Below are 19,872 nucleotides of genomic sequence, written 5' to 3' on the forward strand. Positions count from 1 at the left end.
CATAGTGAAAGTCTCTCGAATCCTTACTACAACACTAAGATTATAACTTGTGAGGAACACAAAATGCTCCACATTAAACCATCCAAACAGGCAAATTTTCCACATCAGATTGCCAATTTATTACCTATTCATCTAACTTATTTGGATCCTGTTGAAATTGTATAAGGTCTAGACTAATGTAAATCACTTTAACTCAAACACAAAACTTGCTGTTCTGCAGATAGATCCATTCTCAAAGAAATAAAAAATATATTCAACAAGCTCATTCATGCTGTAGAAAATTGGAAACACTTGCTAAGTTATCATATGGACAAAATGATCATTTATTAATACTATTTGCCTTCTGACTCTTAATCAACTTCTGATATAGACGATTTCATTTTAAACAAAAACAGACACACTTAATTGGCTGCAGTTCTTTTGATCTAGTAGGATCATTTATCAGCTGGAAGAGTACATAGTGACTTTGATAATATCTATATTTTAAAACTTAACACACGTAATGCATAGTATGGTATGACATCTGGAATCATGCTGCTCTTTTCCAAACCATGTCTTGCTTAACTTTAGTTTAAAAAGAAACAATATTGAAATAGGCTGGATATTTTTTAACTAAGAATGTTATAACTGCTAAAAAGCTGGCTAACTTCATAACTTCACATCAAGAAAAAGTAACACCATTGAAAGGATTTTCTCCTTAGCTAAACAAATGATTAAATATTAAAATTACTTTATTCTGGATTATTAAATATTGTATTAGTTGTTTCTCACTGTTAGGAAAAAGAAAAAAAAAAAAAAACCAAAAAAAACAGTGGTGCTGGGGATAGGATTGCTCAGAGACTGATGAAAAAAACAGATTGCCAGTACTGCCGCCACCTGGATTGAGTCTAGTGGTCTTGGTACACTTCCTAATGAACACGCTTTAAAATAATATATAATCTCAGTGGGCAGGAAGGAAACAAATGCTCATAGTGCTTACCAGAAGTGACCTCGTTAGTCATTCCTCAGAACTGCTGGAGGCAGACTGACACGGTTCTCTGCTGGAGCTGTAATTGCTGCTGAAGGAGTAATGTGTAGTCAGACTGCTTTGCTACCTGGTGAATACCTTTCATGAACCTTGCATCCACTTACAAATAGCACTAACTGAGCTATAGCTAGGGCTTGAGAACTAAAGCTCATTATTTCCTGAACACTTCAGTACCTCGTCACCTTCCATAAAATTAGAGTGAAGGAAAGGCAAGGGATGATCACTGTGTATTTATGACTCTTTGATGATACTGCTGTACTATGAAATAAAAGGGAATTTCTGCATGAAATTCTTGTTCTTGTTTTGCTTTGCAGATCTTTATTTGCTATAAATTACTATACTTTAAATGAATAAAAAGAGCCACCTCCAAGTTTACAGTTAATGTTGTGGAAAGACTGTACAGTATGTTGTCTCCTACATTGGGCTTAGATAATCTTTGTATTTTTTAATGCTATTATATTTTTTTCTTCTTTTAAATATTAATTTTGAAATCTTGAAAACAATGTTACATTTGAATATCAAGCAAATGAAACGGGTTGTATCTGCAGAGATCACAGTCACTGAAAATCAAGAGTGATAACATGCTGAATGTGAACATAAAATTCAAACATGAAAAAATGATTAGTTGATAAGCAGCTGGTGATTTGTGTAAAAAGTGTGATTAGAAAGGATAAAAGAAACATCTTTGGAATATGATGGTCAGGTTTAAATGAGAAATGTTACTACCTGAGAGAGAAAAAAAATCTAAATTTACTTGAGTAACTGTTATTGGACATTTAACATTTGAAAAATGGGATCTAAGTAATTTTGGAGGCTGAAAAAACTGCTATTTCCAAGTTAGAGCTGTTGAAGGCAGACTGGGTGGATGTTGTGAGGGTAGTAGTGCTACAAGATCTTAAGTTACCTTACTAAAGGCTCAGATAGTACATGGTGAAATCATTTTTTGAAATTGGAAGTGTGTCACTCAACAGGGGATACCATCACAGCTCTGCACACTGTTACACAAACCTTTAAAGGATGTGGATCACATTTTAGAATTTTCTGCAAACATTCCCGTTGCAAATTTATTTTGAATGTATCAGTCTGCTCATCTAGTTGTCAACTTCCGCTGCTATCAGCAGCAATGGGAAACAGCTATTTAGAAATTTCACACATTTCTGTTGGGAATCACTACTGTTACAAATGCTTTTGGTACATTTTGTAATCAGCCTTAATCCTTTAATATCAGGATTTCAAAACACTCAAGACCTTCCAAAGGATGTTTTGTACCATGTAGAACTATCATACAGCAAAAGTGTAATGTTAAATCATAATGTATAGTGGCAATTCTTCACTTCTGTATCTTTGACCCATATCAAGAGATTGGGACAGATAGCGATTAACACTTCTTCTGTCAAACCTCTGCTGTAGAGAACATTTATGTCACCGAAGGTCATCAGTACACCAACTGTAATTAGAAATTTTTGTTTCCAGCTCCCCTTTAATCTTAGCACCATGTGAAAGACATTGTATAGATCGTAAGTTTGTGCAGCTGCATGTGCTGTTCTGTACAAAATAATTAGAAATATGCAAATAACACAAGGAAACAATCTGCACATTTGCATACAATTTGTATATGAACACAAACTTTGGCTTATGTTTAACATACCCTGCCTCTGGCAGTGACAAGGAAGGATGTGGGGCAGATAGTGACAGTTTTGGCTTGTGGGAGGGGACAAGACAGTAGCTGGCTGCCAGCTGGAAAACCAGGGCCTGTGTGCTTGTGGGGATGTGTGTCTGGAAGGTGGGATATCTGGGGACATCTGGGCCATGAAAGTGGCTGGAAGAGGCCGGATTTGTGGCGGTGTCTGAGGAGGATGAGAAAATGGTAAATAAAGTATCAGAGGTCTCAAGTGGAAGGTAGAGACATCTGACTGGAGAAATATTGGTGGGATCACCAGCCTAGCCGCGCGTGAGCACTGAGTGCAGGTATCTGGGGGACAGCTGAGCCGTGGAGAGAAGCAGCAGAGGCTGTGGGGCTGCAGCTCGGCAGAGGCACACCTGTGCTAGAGGCCGGGGAGCACCCGTGGGCCTGCGACCTCCCTGTGCCACTGAGGCTGTAGGCGTGTGCTTGTGCTGCCTGGCCTCAACTGGCTGTTAGGTGCTGCCTGTCACCGCATGGCAATGAAGTCAGAGCACGAACACCACGGAGCCCAGCACTGAATTTTTGGCATTTAATGCTGCCAGTAGCGACGCTGAACAACGCAGCCGGCATTCACCGACAGCCGCCCATGTAAGCGGGTCAGGCGCTGGGCTGCACTGGGTGCGGGTGGCCCTGTGAGCTCAGTGTAAGTGCTTAGACACACACGGTTCCAGCAGCTCAGCACCTTTGTGCTTAAAGAATAATGCCACAGACACTGAGGTCACACCTCAGATGTCCAGACAGCGGGGTTGGACGGCTGCGTGCTGGTGGGCAGCGACTGAGGGGAGCAGCGCCCATCCCTGCCCCTGCCCCTCCACCCCCGCCTGCTGCCACCCGGGCAGCGGCCGCGACACGCGGGGAGGGGGGGGGGGGGTGGAAGCACCGCGCATGCGCGAGGGCTGCCCGCGGGCGGAAGGGGCCTGGGCGCGCATGCGCAGCGTGACTCGCCCCGGCCCGGCGGAGACCAAGATGGCGCCCTAGTCCCGCCGTGCCAGCGCCAGCGCGGGGAGCGAGGCGCCCGCCGCCATCATGTCCCGGCACCGCAACGTCCGAGGATACAACTACGACGAAGGTAGGGGCGGGCAGCGGCCGCCGGCGGAGCTGCGGGGGCCTCCGCCCTCCTCAGACACTGCCCCGGGCCCGGCCCCGTGGCGCTGTGGCAGCCCCGCGGCGGGGCCGGGCCCGGGGCCGGGGGAGACCGGGGCGGGGGGGGGCAGGGCAGAGGCGGCCCCGTGCCCCCCGCGGGGGCTGGGCGAGGCCTCGCCCCCCGGCCCGGGTCCCTCCGGTCGCGGAGAGCGCGGCCCCGGCGCGCTGGGCCGAGTTGCGGCGGGTTGAGCTGGGCTGATCCGCCTGCCCCCGGCAGCGACCGCCTCCCGGGGGCGTGGGAGGGGCCTGAAAGCCGCCCCGGGTGTAACCGAGCCGGCCCCTCTGCGGGCTTGGGAAGGCTTTGGGGTCCTGCGCCCGCACTGGCCAAGGGGTGCCTGTGTTCTGCCACAACACGGGGGAGTTGTCCCAAAGGTAGAGCTGAGCGTCTGGGGAGGAGCCACTTCTCTGTCGTGTTTTACCCCACAGCTCGTTCGTTCCCTGCAAGCTGATGTCAGGGCTTTTACCTGTACGTTGGCTTTCTTTGTTTCCCATCCCATTAATTTACGCAGACTGTCAAATGTGCCCTTCACTCAAAGGTTTTGTTTGTGTTGGCCCTGGGTGTGGAAAAATGGCCCTACATCCACTTGATACCGTTTCAGATAACGCTTCGGTTTAGGAGCAGCTTTTTTGTTGCCACTCTTGTCAGATACAAAACATTGCACCTGTCCACTGAGTATTTCTTGCAAAGAGCATAGGCCGGGTTTTGTGTCATGTTTTTGCAACTTCTAGGGCAAGTCATTTAAATCTGTGTGAGCCATTACCATTGCATGGCCTGCCTTGCAGGTTATACTAGTGCAGGTATACCTAATAAATTACCAAATAATTCTGTGCCATTTTTGGATGGATATGTTTGTAATGTCCCAGCTCAGTGGTTGTTAAGTTGATATCAGAGTACCAGAAATTCTTTTTAGCTGCTAGCTTTTCCCTTTCACTCTTTTTTTTAAAAAAAAAAAAAAAAACACAAAACTCAAATGCAATAACATCCATTAAAAATGTTTTCCATGTATTTCATTCTTACTTAATGAAAAGTGCAAATTTATTTTCAAGACTTATGTAACATTAGAATAATTTATTTTTTATTTGGAAATAGATTAATTTCTCATTGTGATTCCTGATAAATAATTCTTGATACCATTTTTATTTTCTAATTGAGAGAGCATATGTCTGTGTGTAGGTAGTTGAATAGGATTCTTCCTTTTTGGCTGAGACAATTTTGTGTAGTCAAAGGGGATTGTGAATTGCATTTTTGCCTTACTGAACTTGAGTTGGCAGGTGGTTGACCATGGTGGATAGACCAGAGAAGAAAGGTGAGAAATCAATAAGTATGGAGTAGAAATACCAGTGTGAGTTACTGACGTAGGGATCTCTCTGTGGTTAGGCTATTGAGGTGTCAAGCAGAAATATCAAGAGAAACGCCATGGATAAAAGCCTGTGGAACTGTAGAAAGTTGAGTTTGGCTTATGAGGACTGTCTTCCAAAGGAGATGATGAAGGAGGAGGTGTGAAGCATTGCAACTTTAAAAAATTTTCAGCTAAGGAATAGTGTATTAAATGCTTAATTCTGTTCTCTAAAGAGAAAAACAATTCTACTGTTGCAGCATTGAATTCCTTACCTTGGCAAATTAACAGTACTTACTTCCAAAATACTGGAGATACATGATTTCTTAATACCATATATGAAAACTGTCATTTGAACCAATGCATTAAATATTTAGAAATTGTGCAGACTAATCTTAATGGTTTTGCTTCATAGATTTTGAAGATGATGATGTGTATGGCCAATCAGTAGAAGATGACTATTGCATTTCTCCTTCAACAGGTTAGTTCCAATAATTACATATAAGTACTGTCTACATGTTCAATCATGCAATTTTATTATCTTGGATAATGGATGGTCAGAATGTACTTGGAAGATATGAAAAACCTGGTTTATGGGGATGTGTTGATGGTCTTAAAACACATGGTGTCTTTAAAAAGTGTCAGTAGGACCTGGCTGGGCATAACAGCTGTGATTCTGCACCTGGTATTTGACATCTCATACCCAACTTTGAATAAATGTTTGGCAAAGAGTCTTATTGTGGAAGGCACCACTAGTCCTCAGTTCTCATGCAAGATTGTGTGGTGTTAAAAAGCCTCTGTGCTTTGGGGACATTGCAAAACAGGAGCAAATATAGTGATGTTGTGTGATTGGAGCGGCTGAACCTAGCTGAATTCAACTTGACTGTAAAACCATGAAGTTGTGTTCATCACACAATTCTCTGAAAGATTATTAGTTCAGGGTTTCCCCAGATTTGGTGGCAGTGTTTCTAGAGCTGAGTAAGCCCCAAAAATAGTATAGCTGATGTTAAGCTTGTGATACTGCAGGTAACTTGACTGGATCTAAACCCGCTGCATCTGTGATGTAGTCTGTGGCCTCTGGCTGCAGGTACTTGAGTTAATTAGGTCTTTAAAAGTCTGCCCCTCTGTCATCCTGTTCTCTTTAGATAAGCTAATCAAGTTGTGTGTTCTTGTTATTTGTAGTCATGCTTCCTGATTTAAATTAAGATGGTCTCATAGTCAATTTCTGAGTTTAACTGCTAGTATTTTGCAAACATTTTCTAAGAAATAAGGTAGTTTTATATTTGGTGATGAACTCCTGTAATGTATAAACTACTAAATCGCAAAATTAATTCTGGTGTTTGTGCACAGTAATTTTCTTAAGGATTCTTTCTATTTAATTATTTGTATAATAGTCTTTTAATGTTAATAGTTGTTTCAGTTATGGTGATTGAATATGAAATGGTATCTGTTTGGGAAACAGTTGCTAAGGTAATACTACTTCTGGATATTGCATGTGGTTTCAGTAAGTATTTATGAGCTTGGTAGAATATTAAATTTACAATGACATCAGAAACATAAGGACATCAGTTATGTTACGCTTTTTACATTTCTGTATGTCATATATGTCTGTATATATGTTAATGTGTATGTTAAAGTCAGAATGGAGTTATGCACCTGTTAAAAGTTTGGTGTGAATGTACATTTTAACTCATGACCTGTGTTTCCAACGAAATTCCACAAAAAGAAGAATGTGCTCAACTGAGCTAAAATGTTAACAATAGTTTAGTACTGCAATACTGTAAAAGCAGCATTTATTTTCATGCTTTTGATTTTTCCGGAAACTCTTTGATTTATTTATTTATTTAAAAAAAAAAAAAGTGGAGTAAGGCTATGAAGATGTTAGGCCACAGGTGGTAATTCAATATGAAAAATACTTTTTCATACCTGGAATATATTTTTCTATTTGAGTACTGAACTCTGTAGAATAATTTCGTTACATAGAGAGATACAAGGGTTTTGCCCAGCCTGTCTTTTCACTTGGTGAACACTGGTCAGCATCTTAACCTTTTTTTCTTGTAGATAGGTTTTGGTTTTGAAGGAAGAAATAATATTTGAATTGTTTTAATACTTTGTTTTTTACCTAATATAGCCGCTCAGTTTATCTACTCAAGACGAGACAAACCAGCAACATGCGCTGAGCCGTTAGAAGAAGAATATGGCTACGAAGGTACAGAAGATGCTGCTGGTTATTTTGCATCCAATCATCAGTTGGGTGATGTTGATAGAGGTAATTATAGAAAAACAATATTTCTCAGATGAATCTCTTTTATGACTTAAAGACTAACTAAAATAATCCTAGTTTAGGGTTTATTACATGAAAAAGACTTGAATTCATTAAAATTCATTATTTTGTAATCTGGTACTAGAATAGCATTATTTTGTAAGCTGATATTGGAGCAGCACACTTCATGAACAATAGCATTGGTGGTTCTTCAAATTTGTAACTACCTTTTGTGTGCCACTTGTAACTTTCTTGCATACAGTGAAATATGGTCTTAGTTTATAATTGGAAATGATGAGATTTGATATGAAATTCAAACATAAGAACAGCTGTACTGTTTCAGACATCTAGCTCAATGTTTTGACTCTAAAAATGGATGACTAGGGGAGAGTATAAGAAATAGAGTATTTATGGAATAGTCTCTTGCTTGTATTACGTTCCAAATTTTTGCAGTTAGGAGTATTTAAGAGGTTTTCTAAATCATGCTTTTCCTTGAAACAATGTCTGTAGATTCTTTTATCCTCTATAGTCTTCTCTAATATTGTTTTAAACCCACTAGGCTTTGGTTTCCATTCAGTCCTGCAGCTGTGAGCTCCAGGTTCCAAGCAGTGTTCCATGCTGATTGATGTGGGAAAAAATCCTTGCTTTTGTTTTTTAAACTTGCTAGCTGATAGCTTAATTAAATGTTTTGTGAAAAAGATTCACAAGTCTCTTTCCTAAGTATTAATAGCTAATTTAGTTCTTATGTTTGGGGGAATATTCAGGATTATTTTTATGATGTTAATAAGCACAAGGTAAAATGTATCGGTGAATGAACAGACAATAAAATGTATGAATGAAATTTGTTATTTAAAACAGAACTTGCAGAAAATTTTGTAACAACAGACATCTAGATTCAATATCAAGTAAATTGGTAAAACCTACGATAATATGCAGACGTGGGTAAATCTGTTAAATTGGGGTGTAATACAGCAGCCGTAATTAATGCTGCATAGGGTAACTTAAGAGAGAGCCTGTCAGTCTGTGCATAAAGGTAGTCTAGACAACACAGTAGACTGGGTTTTTGAGACCAGAGGAAGGGGGGAGAATCACTTTCCTCACCCTGCTGGCCACACTTCTTTTGATGTAGCCCAGGGTTTGGTTGGCTTTCTGGGCTGCAAGCGCATCTTGCTGGCTCGTGTTGAACTTCTCATCAACCAACACCCCCAGGTCCTTCTCCTCAGAACTGCTCTCAGTCTGTTCTCTGCCCAGCTTGTATTTGTGCTTGGGATTGTCTCGACCCAGGTGCAAGACCTTGCGTTTGGCCTTGTTGAACTTCATGAGGTTTACAAAGGCCCATCTCTCAAGCCTCTTCTGGTCCCTCTGGATGGCATCCCATGCCTCCAGCATGTGGCTTGGTGTCATCAGCAAACTTGCTGAGGGTGCACTCAATCCCACTGTCCAGTGTTAAACAGCATTGGTCCCAGCAGTGACCCCTGGGGAACAACACATTATCAATCTCCATGTGGACATTGAGCTGTTGACCACAACTCTTTGAGTGCAACTATCCAGCTGATTCCTTACCCACCAAGTGATACATCTGTCAAATCCACGTCTCTCCAATTTAGGGATGAGGATGTCATAGGGGAGAGTGTCAAGTGCTTTTCACAAGTCCAGATAGATGATGTTAGTTGCTCTTTCCTTATCCACCAGTGCTGTAACTGTGTTGTAGAAGGTCACCAAACTTATCAGGCATGATCTTCCCCTAGTGAAGCCATGTTGGCTGTCACCAGTCACCTCCTTATTTTCCACGTGCCTTTCCATACTATCCAGGAAGATCTGATCCATGATCTTACCAGGTACAAAGGTGAAACTGACTGGCCTGTAGCTCTATGGGTCTTCCTGTTTTCCCTTTTTAAAAGTGGGGGTTATGTTTCCCCTCTTCCAGTCAAAGGGAACTTCACTGGACTGCCACAACTTCTCAAATATGATGGATAGCAGCTTAGGAACTATAATCAGCAAGTTCCCTCAGGACCCACAAAATGGTCAGCAAACACATTGTCCAGGGTTCTTCATGTACTTGTTTTGACGAGCAAACGCGGGAGAGCATAGGCTTCTGTTTGCGTTATGGATCAAGGCTGCTGATTTAAGTAACCTTGTGGAAGCTGGAGTTCTGTGGTGTTGAATTTGTTCAGCAGTTCTTTAATCCTCACCATCTTTGAGGAGGTGTTCAAATAAAGAACCTGCAGTTTTCTTCCTGTTGTTTAGTAGTCTTCCTGAAATCTGAACAACTGGCAGAAGGAATTCATGATATTCAAGATTTTCTTCGCTTGTGTTTGTATCTGATAAGAACACTACTTCCAGTGAATGGCAACCTCATGAATTTTCAGTCTACAGTTGTGTGGAAAGTCAAGATGTAATAAGGTTTATTTTAGTTGGCAATTTTACTGGCTACTTTAACTTAAGAAAGTTTGCTTACCAAGTTGTATACTTCCTTTCATTGTCAGCTGTGCTCAAATTCTGAACATTAAAAATAGCTTCTATATATTTTTTTCACTTTTAAGATTTGATTATTTAAGTTTTGTTTTAATTTCCCTTTATGTTCTGTGACATTTTTTCATAGGAATGGAGAAATATGGTACAGATAAAATGAGATTTTGTGATCCAAAAGATGTTTTACAGTTTTAAGAAAGCTAAGATTGCAGGTAATTTTAAAGAGCTGAAATGTTGATCCAGGGATGCTAGTATTTATTTTTTTGTTAGGGTCCGAAGGTCCCAAAAATGCCGCTTTATTTTAGATCTAAATTATAACATCTATAAACACTTAAAATGTGCTGTTAAAATTATTCAAAGTCATTTTGTAAGTAAGTCAATGCAGAATCCCATTTAAGGTGATTATTTGTATTTCTTTTCTGCGGGTAATTGTACATTAAGATTTTTCAGTGACTTTAATGAATATATAGTAGTCAGTAATACGTTCCTTGTAGCAATATTTGAAATGAGTCAAATATTCTGCAGGGTTTAGGGATAAAATTTATCATGGCAAGAAATCAGGTGCATGGTGTTTGTAGGCTGCTTTTTAAGACTTTATTTTGTGCCAGTTTATAACAGTTGTTTGTCTTTTGTAGCCCGTCTTAATTCATGCCTTGATCAAATGAGAGAAGTTTTGGCAGAGTCTGTACCAGAACAAACAATGGTGCAAGCAGTACTGGATAGTAAATTTGATGTACAGAAGGCTTTGGATCTCGTGCTTTCCCAAGGCAGTAAGCAAAATGTGAAGACCCACAATGAGGATGCTATGATTGTAGGAAAGACGACAAAAGGTATACTGCTATTTCATTGTTTGGATTCAAGATGATTCATTTCTATGTACAATTTAATTTTGGCTTCACGAGCTGTGAAGGTGATTATTGTTGCGTTAGTAATTTATTGGAAGTTTTAAAAACACCAGCTTCTATTTCTGTGTTCTAAAAAGCATTTAAAGGAAGCAGTAGCTTTTCTTGGAAGTTGGAAGTCAAAACCTTAGTCTCGGCTTAAATTCAGACTGTAAGCAACCATCAGCATTTCACAGTAAATTTCTGTATTCTAATATACGACTTAATTGTGTGAATACATTTCCTAAGTTGTACTTATTGTTTGTTTGGTGAGCTGATATCTCCCATCCCAAATGCCTCTTTTTTTTTTTTTTGGTAATGTTTATACAGTAACTCTTGTGTTTTTGTTTATAATTTAAATCTTCATAACCTTTGCTGGCATTTCTTTGCTGATTTGTAAGGTTTCTTAAGTATTTCAGTAGATAAACATAATTTAATTGTAGAACAGTGGATATATATGTGAGTAACACTTAGTAATTAAATGCCTTTTCATGTTTCTTCTTGATTTTTGTTGCTGCTGTCTACTTAAAAAAAAATTGGATGTTTCGTTGTGACTGCACTTCCATCTGAAAATTATTGGCTATTGTAAGGTAAGGAGACTTACTTTGTTGTCCAGAAATATTTATTAATAAAGACAGTTTATCTTGTGCAGTAGAAAATGTTGCTGACAACACCAGCAAACCTGGGCTTGGAAACTTGACAGCCAAAGCTGGTTCAGCTTGTTACTCCTTAGCTGCAAATGACAAAATGCTCCTTAATGCTAAAAAATCCAGCGTACCTTCATCTGAAAAGAAAGGATTGAAATCCTCATCACTTGTTCTGTCTCATTTCAGTGATGATTTGTGTAAAGGATCACTTTGTGAGCTTTTGAATGATCAGGCAGAGAATCAACTACCAGAATGTGCTAATGTAGTAAGTTTGATTCCTGACAGTGAAGATGTTTGCTTTAGCATAGGAAGTAACCCATCTGGAAATTCTTCCTTTAAGAAGTTCAAAAGCAAGGAGACACAGGACTTGAAATCCTTGCTGACGCAGAATGTGGCTTGTGATTCTCTGAATATTCAAGACAGCATTCCTCTTGTTTCCTCAAATGTTTCTGATGGTAATAGTAATGCAAATTTTTATAGTCCTCCTTATATATCAAGTGCTTTAGGAAATTTGGCTCTTGCTAATGAAGTCAGTCATACTGCAGATAGAGAGAATGAACTTCTTGAAAATTTATCTTCACTTGTGCAAAGTGGAAAACAAGAAAGCCCCTCTTCACAGATGGCTGCTTTGCCGGTGTTAAGGTCTGGAAGTACATCATTGGCTGACTTACTTCAGGAGCACCAGGAAAGTAGTGCAAGCCACTGTTACTCTTTGGCTGATCTTTATACCCAGTCGACAGCAAGTCTCACAGATAGGAGTTTGGGAGCGTCATCATTGTCACAACTAGTAAGTCAACCACAAACTTCAGGTGGGATGCCAGAGTTAACAGGATCTTTGTCTTCGCTAGCCCTCTCTACAGTTTCTCCACTAAAGGAAGTTGAGAATTTATCACTCTCTGATTTAATAGCAGAGGCTATTGAAGTAGATAATGCTCAAGAAAAAAAGGACGTCTCCATGCTCAGTGTAACTGAGCCCTCTAAAAGAACAAACATTGATTTAAGTGTCCTTTTAAAAAATACAGATGCATCTGCAGAACAAAATATAGTAGGACAGTCAAATATCTTAATTCCTGAAACAAAACATTTAAAAGTAAAGCAGGGAAAAAGTTCTGGTTTTGCTAAAACAAATAAAAGGATCAAAAGAGGGCTTGCTTCTAAGAGGCAGGACTTGTCTCTTTCATGGGTGAAGGCTCTGTGTGCAAGACCTTCAGCTTTTGCTTTAACCTTATGTCTTCGTTATCCTCCAAAAGGATATAAGCGACACACAACTGGTATTCACAAAGCTTTCCTATACAGTAGACAAGTACAAGATGTAAAACCCAAGGAAATAGCTCCTGTAACAGCCATAACACCATTTGACTTCAAATCTGCATCTCCTGATGATATTGTGAAAGCTAAACAACAAAAAGCTTTTACAAGACAGTAGTGCAAGCAAAACTGAAATAATTGATGTTTATATGTTGGTATGTTGGAAAAAAAAAATAGGACCTGTTTGTAATCCAGAATTGAATTTTTAAACTTTTTAATTGACATAATAGTTCTCACTACTAAATTGATAACAAATTTGTATGTGAACTTCTAAGGTGTTGCACTGAATATTTTTATTTTTGCCTAATTTTCACTGACAATTTAACATTTTTAACTTTTATGAAGTCTTGAACTTTAGTGTATAGATAGTTCATGTACAAAATTCTGTAAACACTCTTAGACTTCTTGAAACACCCCTCTAGGGGTGTATGTGTATATAGTTGGGAAGAACACTGACTTATTTTTGTAAACAATTTAGTTTTGCTATGTGGTGTATAGTTTGGGAAGTGGGAACCTCAGTTTATATTACAACTGTTCTATTGAATAGTCTTAAAGCTAAATATTCTCCTAAGGTATGTTACTGAACTACCACTTCTTACTGATTTATTTCTACTCAATGTAGCTATTCTCTTCTGTCTTTATTGTACTTAAAATATTACAACAGAAATACCTTCAGTTTTTAAAAACCTCACTAACCTCAGGTTTTAATTAATGGTTGTGATAGGACATATATAGCTTTTTGATAGGACCAAATTTGTTGGGGAGCAAGTTAACAAAGTTAAAATTGTGTTCCCTGCTCTTTCCACTCTCCAACCAGCTGTCAAAATGTGAGTTTTTTGTAGATACATACCTGGCATGTGTTTCATAAAAAGATTTTGTAGGATTCTACAGTTTATTCTCAAGTATTTCAGAAAAGTATTGGAATAACAATTCTCCTTTCAAATTTAGCATGAGAGTCTTTGCTTAATGTAAAAAAAAAACATTTTGGGCAAAACATAGGTGCTGTTTGTATCTGCATCTTGCATGTTTTCAGGAAAATTCCCATGTTAGTGAAAGTGTGTTCTTTTCTACTGTTGGCACCCATCACTGTTATTTAAAGTTTTACACTGAAGATCAGAATCAGGATATTTTGGACTTAATTGTTTAGGTTGTTACCATATTCTGATGCCCTCGTAAGTCAAATCAGTAACTGCATGTATGTTTCAATTTTTCTATTAGTATACATTAATTCTTTTAATATACTTCCAGTGTCAGTGTTTTAGATCCTGATCAGCAATATGTGCAGTAAGGGTACTGCTGCAACTAAAAAAGAAATAAAATATATTTGTATATGTACTGCCATACATTTATCCCTACTAAACTCGGCAGCTAGTATGGAACAGGAGATAAAATTTTAATCTATTTTAAATCTAGTTTTCATTCAGCATGTTGCATCAAAAAGAATGCAAAAACTTAGGCTTTTTCTTGACTTCAGGTTGCACTATAATTTTCTTTCTAAATCAAAACAAATACGTTCCAGTGCTCTCAGGTACAGATTTCACGTTCTGTATATTTTGATCGTTCATCTAGTTGATGCTAGCTGTTGTCTTTTAGGACTATGTTGACTATGTTATGTTGACTTTTAGGACAGTTTAACCTCTGACCTCTTGAATAAAATTGATATTTCTTATCCTTACTAATAAATGTTTTATCTAATAGCAGTGGTGCAGTGTTTATGTTCTAGATTACTTCTTAAATGTAGCTGTCTGTATCTGTACTTATTTCAAGTGCCTTAAAGCATTGAAGAGTAAGTAATATCATCCAGCATACATACTGTGTTCTCATAACTTCATCACCAGGAACAGGCTTGATACATTTTTTTTCACTTTTTTGTTGAGGATCTCCTCCATAAACTAACATACAAAGAGTTTCTGGAGCCTTCTTGGTTAGTGTCATGTGCCTGTTCAAGATCTGTTTTAGAGTTCTGGCTGATAGAGATTGTACATATACACTATTTGCTTCATTTGTTAGTCTTAACAGCAAATTCTGATTTTTGAACAGCCCTAAATACTTTTTAGCAATCTGTTTATCTGGAGTTAGTCCAACTATTAACTTCATACTGCTATGAAGTTGAAATGTATTTTTCCCGGTTAGGCAAAATGTCTTACTTGAAGAAGTTTAATTATTAAAGTTCAAGTTTTCCAAAATGGTTCATGTTTTTCTAGTAGGGGAATTATATATTTTAGAAGTAAAATATTAGTCCAAAGCTTGATGTAGGCTATGCAATCAGTTTTTGCTTTCTTATGTTCCAAATACTATTTGGGCTCTAATTAACATTTTTGTAGGTAGAGTTTTCTAATAACATGCCTTTTTTAATTTTATTTTTTTCCTTCTAAATCTTTTCTCTCGTTCTTGTTGAACTTTTCATAGGTTTTGGTCTGTTTTCTCATTCCCTTGACTGCTGTTCTTTGCCTCAGACTTCTTAGCATTTGTAATAATCTCAGAGCCAAATACTGCATATATATACCAAGATGTATGTTACATGGGTTCATTTGGGTTGTTTGTACAAGTATCAGGTAGCAATGTGTGGTACTTGGAAATCAGTTCTGGCATGGGTTTCATGTAGATTAGACTTTGAACAAGTGAGTGAAGCTAAAGGGCATCAGCATTATATGTTTATAGGAGGTCTTACTAAGGATTGATACCATAGTAAACAATTTTGGATCTTGTTTGGTAGCTAAATTTTCATATATAAATATCTTTTCATTTGCATGTATCTCAGTGTTGTCAGTGATCTTGAAGAAGTAATAGATGCTGTTCAGTGTATAAGGAGGGGGGGAGGGATTTTTTCTTCAGTTTGTAATACGGAATCCTGAAATGAGCATTGAATTAGTACAAACCTGCAGGCTGAACACTGCAAAACTATGTGATGGATAAACCTGAATTCCAATGAATTTTCAGCAGAGATTTATTTTGATGCTTGCAAAATTTTTTTTTTTTTTTTATTTTTTTTTTTTACTAAAGGTAATATGTTACTATATATGTTGTTCAAATGAAAAAGGTATTTTAATAATTTCCTTAGTTATTCCTTAATTTTCTTTATATTTTTCTTAATGAGAACCAGGTTTGTTTGATCGGTGACAGTTTAAATTGTCCTAGAATCACAATGCTGCATGATATTATTGTGTATGGTATTTTTGCATAGGAGCTCTGTTCTGTCTTTGCACTGAACTGTGTCTGCTTAATGAACATTAGATTTAGTTATCAGTCTGTCTGTTTTATGCTTAAAACAATAAGCTTATTTTGTTGATTTGTGTATATATACATTTTTCCCCCATTGTGCAGCTAGCATGTGTTTGTGTCTACTATGAGTTAGCTGTGTTATTTGTTTTGGAATTCACATATTTACATTGTAAAATATTTGTGTCTATGTTGACAAATACAGACATGCAAAAGTTAATATTTAAGCTACATAGACCTACTCCTGCTGGTATTGGACTGTATACTCTTAAGGTATTGTGTACATTAAATTTATTTTGTACATATTTTTTAATTAAGTGGTTGCTGAATATTTTTTTAATATAAAATTGCCTTTTGGATATTGCTTTATGTGCTTAAATAAAATGTATATTCCGAAATATTGACTTAATTACAATTTCTTATTCTTTTACCTACTAGAAATGGAGTTGTAATTTAATGTTCTATAATGAATTTTTCTGTTGTGGGAACAGACTGTAATTCTTATCTAGGTTTGCACAGCATTATTCTTGTGGAGGATTCTTCTGCAGAAAGTAAGGCAAAAACTGGTACATGCTAGTGCATCTTCAGATGGGATACTGGGACTCCAATTGGCTTTTGGTTACAAATGAGTTTTTGAAGTTATTTAGATACTCTTAATAGCATTTTCAAACCTTATGAGGGTCATAGAAAAGAAAGGATATCAGTGAAAAAAAAATAAAAACGCTCTAAAAAACCTAATACTGGTTGTCTAGCTCTTTCTAAGTACATCTTCCAGTTTTCTAAGTTTCTTTTTCTAGCTGAACTTGTTTTGGAAAGTTAGGGTAAATTGATTTTGATTTCTATCTGAACTTGTTTTGGAAAATCTGGGCAAATTGAAAGTCAAAATACGAGAAGAGTAGGAAAATAACAGCGCTTGCTGGGATATCAGAAAAGATTGCTGCATTGTACACTCTGGAATGTGATTTTAATGTAGTTATATTTAGATTATTTTTAATCACAACAGCAAACGATATATTTTTTTCGAAGTACAGGATGTTCGAAGCATAAAATTCAGATTTTAAAACCATGACGTTAAAAGTTCACATATCTAGCTTTTATTTGTTATTCAGAAATAGCTATATGAGTAATTTCTCATTGAATTGTTCAGACAATTCTAAGGATCTTAAGCTTCAGAAGCAGCCAGGTACTTGAATTTCTGGAACTGTTGTACAATAATATTTCGAAGAGACTAGGTGGTACAGAGAGTTAGTCTTTGTAATTTTGTGTTCTGACTTTTTTACTCTAATCATATAATTCAAATACACTTTTCAGTAATTAACAATTTCTGAAACTTAAAACGTAAGCAAAAAGTTTCAGAGCAACTACTACTACTGCAAAAATGAATAGCTATGCAAAATTGTTGTATGAAGACAAGGTATGATTTTTTTATGGACTACAGGTAGTTAATTACAGTACCTTTTAGAAGGGCACTAGTCAAATACAGTCCTCTGTGTCTTTGAAATCTTAAGTGTTCAGTTTTGCAAAGTTCTTGTTTAAATATTTTTTATATTAAATGTTGATTATGAGTTGGGGTTAGGAAGGGAAAAAAGCAAAATTTAATCTCATTATAATTCACTAACTATTGAAAGTGGTTGCTTATCTGGTTTTGTTTCTTTGAGAATTGAGGTAATTTTTAATTGATAATGTCCTTTTTTTCTGAAATATAGACAGTTGATAAACTCTTAAATGGATTTTATGTTCAATTCACCATGTTTGATCTTCTGTTTAGATGATGAGGAAATGTCATTACTCCAAATTATCTATACTTCTGTGTGCTAATGGTTTTGATGTTACAGGATTTTTTCCATGGGGATGTAAGAGATTTTTTTTTCTGAAATTGTTGTGTTTATTGTCTAGTAGAAGACATGGATGAAACAACAGTCAAAGCCACTAGCAATTTATTTACTTCTCAGCAGCTCTCTTGCGCTTCCTAAATCACTGGATATAAAGTGTCGGTTTAATGAGAATGGGTCTGAATTCTAGTAATGCTGTACCCTACAGCAATTGAGTAATTGCTCCTTTACATAGACTTGTCTTTTGAAGTACTTTTTTTTTTTTTTTTTTAAATAAACAACAGTTAAAACTAATTACAATTTGTGAATTAAGGTGATTTTGGGAAACGAATGATTGTTATGAAGTGGTTCATAAGTTTCTGGTGTCTGTCTGGTTACAGAAGTATGTTACCTGGTTTGTGAAAACATTATGTTGCATACTTAAAAATGGCCTGTTAGAAACAATAGTGTCTGACTTCAGAGGCATGTCTGTGGTTTGATCAGTTAATAGATTTGGATATTTAGTGTCGGTAAGATTCCTTTAGGAAGCGACTCATTGCCCTTCTCTACAATGTTCTGTTAATAAAATGAATGCGAGATGACCAGAACTTGTAAAAAGTTGTTGTGGGCTTCAGAGATTACAATGGTAGATTTAAAAGAGAGTTCGTGCTTCATGAACAATTTGATAAAAATTGCAGATTTATGAACACACAGTGCAAATTGTGTATAATGAGAATATGGGTGCTCTAGAGAAGTCTTTTTTTTATTGTGAGGTATTCGTTTATTATGTCAATAGCAGATGAAGATGGACCTTATCTTCATATTTCAATTGGCTATCTTGAGTCTCTTTGCATTTATAAAATCAGAGTGAAATCTTTGTGTGTTTTTTTTTTTTAGGTGGTGATGTTCTTCACATATATAGCATTGCTCAGGTGTCTGCTTTCTTCTGAGCAGTGACTACTTAGTGATATTCAGACATTTCAGCTTGAAGTGTGCTGTTGCAGTATGTTTGCTCTCACTATAGTCAGAGAAGCTGTAAAGTTGAAATTTCTCAAAAATGTTTGCATAAAAATGGTACCTTCTTAGTCAAAAGGATCTGCATTCTGTGCATATTCATTTAATTTGTTTGCTTTTTCTGGCTAAACTACATTTTCATTTCTTTTTACCCTTGTTAGTATTTCAGAACAAATACAGATACTGGTGAGTGAGCTAGATTCTATTCCATTTCAGGCACTGTTAACGGAATTGTTAACCACTTTATGACACTAAGATTTTTGGTTTTAGTGATGCATGAGCAAGAAGGAGGTCAGATCTCTGTAAATGTGCCATCCTTGCAGGAAATAAAAAAATACTGTGAACTGAGTATGGTTAGTTTGATTGGTGGTAGGTAGCAAGGGATACAATTTTTTGTTTTATTTTTTTAATGAAGCCATTGTCATAGTTGAACTCTTTGGGGGCACTAGCTCTTTTGTATTATGGTTGCTTCTCAAGACTAGCAGGGACCTTTACAGGGCTAAATATATAAATACCTGATGAGAAACAAGCTTTGCAGTAAAGAGGCAAAATTGAAAGTAAGGCACCGGAAGGTGAAAAGCCTTACTCATGATGTGCCAGATAATCTAGGAATAGAATGCAGGTCTCAAGCTCAAGTCTACTTTTCCAAATATTGGACTGTACTGCTTTGTGGCTGTTAACAGAGAAATGTGTATTTCTTCAATGGTGTTTATCGATTATGATTTTTATTAGTAGTCCAGGTATTCAGATTATTGACGTAGTTATGAAGACAGTCTAGGCAGTTTCAAGAATACAGCCCACAAGCAAAACAACTAGATGCTTAGCTTGCATTTTCTTAACGTTGTTTATCTTTCAATTTTCTAGAATTCTTTCTTCGCCTCTATAAATATCTTCCTTCACTTTTGCTTTACACCAAAAAAAAAAAAAAGAAAAAAAGAAAAAGAAAAAAAAATCCAGATGCTACCACAGTGTGACTTAATGTAATTAGCTTTTTCTTTTCAGTCAGTTGAATGCAGCAAGGTTTGTTTTTGATCCATAATGATGGGGGTTTCTCAGTCCAAGGACT

The 19,872-nt window shown here is 37.2% G+C and overlaps 1 protein-coding gene across 2 annotated transcripts in view; it reads left to right on the forward strand.

The window, feature by feature from the left end:
- The first annotated feature begins 3,622 nt into the window (after window positions 1-3,622).
- Window positions 3,623-19,872, forward strand: part of HBS1L (HBS1 like translational GTPase) — a 60,560-nt gene continuing 44,310 nt past the window's right edge. Inside the window, exons 1-4 of one of the 2 annotated variants that reach the window (XM_027454489.3) lie at window positions 3,623-3,780; window positions 5,607-5,672; window positions 7,323-7,460; window positions 10,562-10,756. In XM_027454489.3, the coding sequence (XP_027310290.3) occupies window positions 3,738-3,780; window positions 5,607-5,672; window positions 7,323-7,460; window positions 10,562-10,756 (442 nt within the window). In that variant the 5' untranslated portion in view covers window positions 3,623-3,737. Of the gene's footprint in view, window positions 3,781-5,606; window positions 5,673-7,322; window positions 7,461-10,056; window positions 10,139-10,561; window positions 10,757-19,872 lie in introns of those variants that run through there. The other variant, XM_072035988.1, reaches the window with a different exon arrangement.

Source organism: Anas platyrhynchos, chromosome 3 (genome assembly GCF_047663525.1).
Source record: "Anas platyrhynchos isolate ZD024472 breed Pekin duck chromosome 3, IASCAAS_PekinDuck_T2T, whole genome shotgun sequence".
Taxonomy (NCBI): domain Eukaryota; kingdom Metazoa; phylum Chordata; class Aves; order Anseriformes; family Anatidae; genus Anas; species Anas platyrhynchos.